Raw genomic sequence first — 8026 nt, forward strand, 5'->3', positions numbered from 1 at the left:
GCTTTTCCTTCTGCTCTCTTTTATCTTCTCAGTGCCTAGATGCTTCAGTATTAGGTTCCATAAATGCCACATCTTGGGCAGAATTATGCTCTAAAATGCTCATGTTTCTGTCTTCGTCCTGTTCTCTATTCAGTAGATGTCTCGGTTTTGCATTACTTTCTATTATAGCAAGAGAAAAGAACCACTGATATCAATCAGCCCTGAGACTTATCTGACAAGTAGGTTCCGCATGAAGATAATCATTGGTATTCAGAGTCAACCTATCTTAACTGCCCATCCAGAGCACACCAAGTTTCTGCATAACAGTATCTTTCATTCCTGGATAGCCCAACTAACGAACAAATGGACACAGAAAATAAGAGCAGAGCAGATCTTGCTCTCCCAAACCCACAGGAATCCTCCAGGTAAGCAAAGACTAATATTTTTTTCATTGAAGTTTTTTTTTTTTTTTAAATCAAGACAGAGAAATTCACAGTGCTGGCCAGGCAGATGCCAATTCATAGATTTATTCACAGACTCCAGTAAGTTATTTAAATTTCTTAGTGTCTTATTCTCTCGGCAGTTGGGAACAAAGTTTTTACTTGACTTGAAAACTGGAGATATCAGATTTTCAAGCATTGGAGACTTGTGGTTTGGGGTATGAGACAGGGAGTTTGAACATACAGATCTCTTGTATCTGTATCTTATGTTTGTTTTAGAGCTCACAGGATTTACAAAATGATCTTGATCCTGGTTGGCCCTTGTGATGTTTAGGGCATGGGATTCTACACCCAAGATTAAAATAGGAATAGAGACTGAGCTAGCCCTTCAAAGCAGTCTTCTGTGTATGAAGCTGTATGCATTGACAAAACACATGCAGAAACATTTCTATGCTAAAATCTCTTTGAGGCTGACAGGCAGGCTTATTACAGATAGAGATTTTTAGGAAGGAACTTACGGAAACCCAGGATCCACAAGAGCATCCAGCACATTTTTGTTCTATTATGGTCTATATTAACAGTTGGATAGTATTCAAGTGTTGATGGTTGGTTGCTTTGACTTTCTGAGCCTTTTACTCAGGCACTACACCAAAGAGTTCAACTGCAGGATTCTCTTGAGGAACAGTTAAGACATAATGGTTCAGTTTCTGATAGTTAATAAAATCCCACAGAGAGTTAGAAGATTTTTGTCTAATTAAATTTTTGTAAATTTCAGTGCAGCTGACATTGAACTCTTGGAAGCATCTCCTACTGTGAAAGCTCTACCAGAGAAGCCAGCCCCACCCCCACCACAGCTGACATGGCAGACATTTCTGAAGAAAGAGTTGGAGTTCCTGGGAGTGAGTGTATAGCCTTTATTCTCAACTTAAAATGCCGGCTGGTTCTAGGACAGAGTATTTAGTCATATTAACATTTTCTCTTGTGGGCTGATGGCGTCCAATAGCATTCTTGATAGGCAAGGAATTGATGATATTATTTGATCATTCTGGGAAGAGAAAGGCATTTTCTCATAAAGACTTTGAATTACTAGGTCATAAATGGAAAACAGGAATGAAGGACACAAAATGTCTGCTGTTAATTAGATAGAAAGAATAATTACGTATGTCTACCATAAATATGCAAATAAAGATGTGTGTGACAAGTTTTGATAATGTATGCATTAGATTCTACTAGTCATGGTTCAGGATATATAGTGAGTTGAAGACAGTAGAAAAGATCACAACTGGGTCAACCCAAGGAAAGCCTATGACACTAAAGAGATTTCTCATATTCAGTCTTACTTACAGAGCAATGGGTACAATCTTGAGAAAATATATCCTAACTTTATAAAATTCATGTTTTCCACAGGTAACACAAATTCTGGTTGGTTTGGTATGCCTTTGTTTTGGAACAGTTGTCTGCTCCGTACTCCACATGTCAGACTTTGATGATGAAGTGGTTTTATTATATAGAACAGGCTATCCATTCTGGGGTGCAGTGCTGGTGAGAACATATCTGTAATTATTTCTGAAATAATGCTAACTAGAGATTTTCTTTTAATCAAAACTAATTAGTTTTCTTTTATTAAAATGCTTATCTCTAGCATCTCACTAATATCTACAGTTCTTCATTTATATGCACACAGCATCTATAAATGTAGTTTCCAGAGCACGCTCCACGTGTACCCATTAACAAGAGCAAATGAGTCCTTTTTACATTTTTATTTATATTTATTTTAAAGCTTTATATATATATATATATATATTTTTTAAAAATACTGGGACTTGCTACACTTCCCAATCCGAGTATTTTCATTACTATCTTTCCTTATGCTAAAGATCCATCTCCCCAGTTACAGTACATGTTAGGCAAGACTCACCCACCAATCTACATCCTCTACTTTGAGCTTCCTTTCTCTCTCTCTTTCTCTCTCTCTCTCTCTCTCTCTCTCTCTCTCTCTCTTTTCTTTCTTTATTTTTCATTCTGTCTTTATTATTAATCATTCCATTCTTTTACATCTCAAATTATATTCCACTTCCTGTTTACCCCCTCCACCAACTCCCCCATCCCATGAGATCCCACGTCCTGATTACCCCTCCACTAAGCCCCCCAGCCTACATCTACCCTCCCCCCTCCCTTTTTCCTGTATGAGAGTGCTCCCCCACCAACCCACATTCTCCCACCCCACCACTCCAGCATCCCCTTACTCTAGGGCATCAAACCTCCCTGGAGCCAAGGGCTTTCCCTCTTGTTGTTGTTGGGCAAGGCTATCCTCTGCTACATAGAACAAAAGATGCTTATCAACAGTTAAATGTGGTTTAAACCATTAACATATTTTTATTGACCTAAAAACTTGAGACTGTGTGAAACTATAAAAGAATAAATACATTGATATCTAAGAAGTTAAATGATTTGCCTAAGACTCATAATCAAGAAAATACCCTTAACACTAGCTATTAATAAAATTACATTTTTAATGTAACCCTTAACACTACCTATTAATAAAATTACATTTTTGTCCATTAATAAAAGATAAGACTGGAGAGAGACCTTAGTAGTTAAGAATGCTTGCTGCTCTTCCACAGGACCCGAGTTTAGACCTCAGTACCATGTCGTGTGCTTATGACTGACTGCCTGTAACTCTAGCTCAAGGGGATAAGAACGTTCTTCTGGCCTTCTTGGGCATTCATACACATTGGTATATACATACAGAGATATTTGCACATACTTGCACATAATTTTTTTAAAAAATCTTAAAAAATACAATAGTATAAAAAGTTGTCTTTAAGAAGGGAGGAAAAAGATATATTATTCAGATGAGAACAAAGTTAACAATATTGAATGAATACAATTCCTTTTAAACATTCCACTGTTTGGAAAACAAATGAATGAATGAGATCACAAGGTCATATAGCTTTATATATGTGTAGTACACATGCAATAAATAGCATAGTCTGTGTGTAGAAAATTCTGTATATAGAAGGAACAGGATTTGATAAAATTTGACTCAAAATTTGATAAAATTTATACTTATACATACATACGTATATATATGAAATACTAGCTTATATGTCACCCTCAATATAACAAGCCTATCCATGATTTTGAAGGCTACATTCACTTTCCTACAACTCTTCCTGTCTCTCTCTACTACCCGACTACTCATCTTGAAGCAATCACTATAACTGAAAATTAGTTTTCAATTTTTAGTGTTGTAGCAATAGAACTGCATGCTACAATGTCTTATATGCCTACGTTTCTTCATTTCATATCATCATTGTGTACTCTCTTTTTATCAATAGTTCAGTTATAAATATGTACTCAAATCTAAGGAAACCATTGCACTGATGTGCTGTTTAGTGTGTAGTTCTTAGATCTCTTGGTCATATGGTCAAGAAGATTCTTGACCATCTACCACTTGTACTTTATAGTTTTCAAGCATTTCATTTTAAAAGTCATTTATTCTCTGTATATGTGTTTCTGTTTCTGTCTCTCCTCTCCCTCTCTCTCTCTCTCTCTCTCTCTCTCTCTCTCTCTCTCTCTGTGTGTGTGTGTGTGTGTGTGTGTGTGTGTGTGTGTGTATGCCGGTGCCATAGTGCTCATGTGGAGGTCAGAGAGCAACTGTAGGATGTCAGGTCTTTCTTGCTACTTTGTGAAATCAAGGAATTGAACTCAGGTTCTGTTAGAAGCACTTCTACCTGCTGGGGCATCTCATAGACTCAAGTATCTGGTTCTTTAAGTGCCTTGGAACACACAAATCCCAGTTTCTTAGAGGATGGTCTGACTTTGAGGTCTCAGTTTTTACTTTTTACTAAATATTCACAAATGTACATTTTCATAGTTAACTATATGACCATGTGCTTGATGTCAGACTCCATAGCTATACTAGGCTAGCCTGAAGGAGCTGACAGTGTAAGACAGGACATACGAACCAAGCATTACAATAAATGAGACCACTGTTACAGTTGTACAGCATTTATCACTAGCCCTTGCTACCTACCCAGTAGGTATCAGAGTCAACCTCATAGAGGAGTCATGTAAAAAAGGGAAGAGCCCAGGCCATCTAAGACCTAAGGAGTAGGAGTTTGCAGGGTGCCTTTTCTCTTTCTCACTGTGTGGCTCAGGTTTTCCTTACCCTTACAAACCTTCCTGCCTCAGACTCCTGAGAGCTGGGATTTCAGTCATGTGCCACCGCACAGCTCAGAATCTGCATTTTATCGAGACTTTCTCATGGTTTGTGTAAGGAATTGGCTTTGAAAAGCATTTTACAGGAGATAATAAATAATGGTCTCATAGGAGATTTTAGTGGCTAGCCTTCTGGAACACCTACAACTCATTTCAAGGATAGGGGAAGAAGTATACCAGAGAGCAGAGTCTCACTTTGATCTCTCCCCTGTTTCCTTTTGGACAGTTCGTTTTGTCTGGATTTTTGTCGCTTATATCCGAAAGAAAAAACACACTGTATCTGGTGAGTTGCACTCATGTTATTCATTCTTCCAAGGTAAGAAAAGTGGAATTTTAGGGGTTTTAAAAGAGACATACGAGTATAACTACATTATAGAGAGTGTAGATGTGTGCTTTCTTTCTATCCCTTTGTGCCAGAAAGAATTTTGCAGGAAAAAATGGGTAAAATCATTAGAAACATAAATTGTGTCAATAAATAAACAGTGAAATTTGATTACTTTGACACCATTTGAAGGGACCCACACAGGTATTGTCCTTAAGTGTATTTATAGTCTTATGGTTAGTTATGTCAACCGAGATGACTTGAGGATAAAGTAAGCATGTGTGTGTCTGGGTTTGTTTATTTGTTTGTTTTTGTTCTTTGGGGTTTTTTGTTTCTTTCTTTGTTTGTTTATTTTCTTTTTCTGGGGATTGAACCTTTGACCTTCTGCAACATCTCTTGCTGTGTTCACTGCTGAGTACATCCCCAGCCCTCATGCTTTTCTTGACTGAATCTCAGAGGGAAACAGATTCTTACCAGGTGATGAATACATTTGCAAGAGTTCTTTATTTAACTGGGGTGTTGAATCAGCTTTGAGTTACTATACAGAACCAGCTCTGCAAGACAGATCAGTTGATCAGCTGTTGCCACACCCAGTCCCATGGCTGAATGTTCTATGCCCTCAGGTGAGAGGCAGCCTGGGAGCAAACATTGCCAGCAGCATCTCTGCAGGGATAGGGATCGTCATACTGATCCTCAATCTGAGCAATAATTCCGCTTATCTGAACCATTGCACGGACGTAACCGAAGACGACGGTTGCTTTGTGACTTCTTTCATCACAGTATGTATTTCTTGTGAAAATACTAACTCTCTGGGTCTTGTCCTAAGTGTAAAATCCCTCTTTTTTACAGAGAGATAGTCCTCCTTTTGGAATCTCCAGATCTCATAAAATAGAGTTCTGCACTAAGGAGTGATGATCTTACTCCTATTCCTGGCCACATTCCTTAAGTTTAGAGTCATCATCTCTAATCAGTCACCTCCTGGTTTCCTCCTGTTTATGTATCAGTTTATTATGTCTACTCCTGAGCTCCTGAGAAAGGGGGTGCTTCTTTAAGGGAAGGCATTGGGGGTATATCTGTCTGTGACTTTTGCCTTTTGCTTGCTTGTTGTTTGACAGGAACTGGTGTTGATGATGCTGTTTCTCACCATCCTGGCCTTTTGCAGTGCTGTGTTGCTCACTATCTATAGGATTGGACAAGAATTTGAAAGTAATAAGGTCAGTAGGAAATCTTGACTAGCATGCTAACAAGTTTGTGCTTTATTCTTTTCAAACATGCCCTGAATCTTCTGAAATCATTTCCCCTGGAAAACTATTTATCAAAAACTGCCTTTTGTATCTCATATTGGAGATCTCATTTTGTACACTGAAATGGCATGAGATCACAGCCCAGTCCCGTGAGGTTAGGCAAATGAAATGGTTACAGTTGTTGAAATTATGGGTGCTTTGGAGCAGTTGAGTGTGAGAAGTGAGTTATCAGCAGTGTGATGGAAACATTCAGCTGTTGGGCTTTTCTTTTTCTTTTTTTTTGTTGTCCCCAAGGAACTTCTTATATCTGTTTCTACTTTCTCCCTTTCTTTTTTTTCCAAATCTATATTTTTTCTTTCCCCTCTTTACTGCTTTCAAAAAGCCTTGGGTTTGGTTTTCCTCTTGGTTCATGGGGACAGCTGCATTTTCACCTGCTGCACAAACTTATTATATCCTTGCTGAGAATTCTTAATTCTCAGCCACTGTTGCTAACTCAAATCTGACAAATGGAACCTACAACCCAGTCTCTATGTCTACTCTTAGGCACAACCAAGTTCTTACACTTTTTAATGACCACTGTCCTCAGTCAGAATAGAAACCAACATATCGGATACAGAGTAACCTCAGTCACTTGTCACTTAAATGGTTTCTTTTAGCCTTCATTGGTCAGCCCATCTGAGCTAGTTACTAGACTTACGGGTCCAGATATTTGAGTGTCACGAGAGGCAAGGTGAAATGCAACAAGATAGAAGAAGAGATACATCGGTGACAAGCCCTATAGAAATTTAAAGATCTGTGTAACTGATATGGGTTGGTTTTTCTCTTTATCAGGTCCCAGATGATCGCCTTTATGAAGAATTAAATGTGTATTCACCAATTTACAGTGAGTTGGAAGACAAAGGGGAAACATCTTCTCCAGTTGATTCATAGAATCAGGGGACCAGGACAATCTGACTCACAGTATAATCTTGGAAGTTGATCTTTTTCAACATTATGGCAAAGTTTCTGATTGCTCCACGCTCTTGTCAGTTTTCCAATTAGATTGTTCTGCAGATGCCATATCTTAGTTATGCTATGTCTGGTCTTCTAAATATCTCCCTTTTGTGGATATCATTCACTCCGATTTTCTTGTTTTGTCTCACAATCTCACATATATCCTTTCTGGAAAGTAATCAAAGAATAAGTTGACTTTTATTGTATGTCTACATTCATGAATAAAAGGAAAGTAAGGAGAAATTATGCTGAAAATTTAACTAAGCTTAGATAATCAGGTAATATTTGGCTCTTAGTTCATTTAAGAATTCTCAACAGCTGTAGTTGTGCATGATATATGTCTACTATATAAAGCCCTCTGTATATATATTAATATAATATATTTTTTCTATGTAGATATTATTTTTCACCCTCAATAATAATGGGTTTTTCAGAGACATAAAGCTTTAAAAAAAGACACATATTATCTGATTCATGAGTACATTCACTAGCACAGTTGTTGCTGAGTTGTGTTTACCAATTGGTGAGTAGTAGGTAATAGAGAATATTATTAAATCATTCACTCTAGTGAGATGGATAGGTAAAATCAGGGATACTATGAGTGTGTACATCCTTTAGTAAGACACATGTGATGAATGAAGAATAAACTGATGAAGGCTTGAGCTGGAAGGTAATCGATGGGAAAGACAAGAAATGATCATGTATAACACATTAGGTAAATACTACCAAAAGTTGGAAGAGATTGCCATGTATGCCTAGAATCTCAGCACAAGGCCAGCCTCTGTTACATAGTAAGTTAAAGGCCAGCCTGGACTTCATGAGAT

The 8026-nt window shown here is 37.7% G+C and overlaps 1 protein-coding gene across 2 annotated transcripts; it reads left to right on the top strand.

Annotated features, from left to right (window-relative positions):
• The first annotated feature begins 271 nt into the window (after positions 1-271).
• Positions 272-7326, top strand: Ms4a2 (membrane spanning 4-domains A2). 2 transcript variants are annotated; one of them, XM_028770164.1, is made up of 8 exons: positions 272-404; positions 1195-1318; positions 1827-1961; positions 4870-4926; positions 5815-5873; position 5918; positions 6081-6179; positions 7041-7326. In XM_028770164.1, exons 1-8 carry the CDS (start codon positions 343-345, stop codon positions 7137-7139), a joined length of 636 nt encoding a protein of 211 aa, XP_028625997.1. In that variant the 5' UTR covers positions 272-342; the 3' UTR covers positions 7140-7326. The 2 variants fall into 2 exon arrangements, with proteins under 2 accessions (XP_028625997.1, XP_028625996.1); XM_028770163.1 differs by lacking the exons at positions 5815-5873; position 5918 and adding an exon at positions 5699-5744 and having other exon boundaries at positions 4870-4925.
• Positions 7327-8026: the final 700 nt, after the last annotated feature.

This window comes from Grammomys surdaster, unplaced genomic scaffold (genome assembly GCF_004785775.1).
Source record: "Grammomys surdaster isolate TR1022 unplaced genomic scaffold, NIH_TR_1.0 198, whole genome shotgun sequence".
NCBI classification, from domain to species: Eukaryota; Metazoa; Chordata; class Mammalia; order Rodentia; family Muridae; genus Grammomys; species Grammomys surdaster.

Coding starts and splice junctions, on each gene's coding strand:
- Ms4a2 (XM_028770164.1), top strand. CDS start 343: ATGGACACAGAAAATAAGAGCAGAGCAGATCTTGCTCTCCCAAACCCA. Junction 1,962..4,869: donor CATTCTGGGGTGCAGTGCTG/GTGAGAACATAT, acceptor CCTTTTGGACAG/TTCGTTTTGTCTGGATTTTT. Junction 6,180..7,040: donor AAGAATTTGAAAGTAATAAG/GTCAGTAGGAAA, acceptor TCTCTTTATCAG/GTCCCAGATGATCGCCTTTA.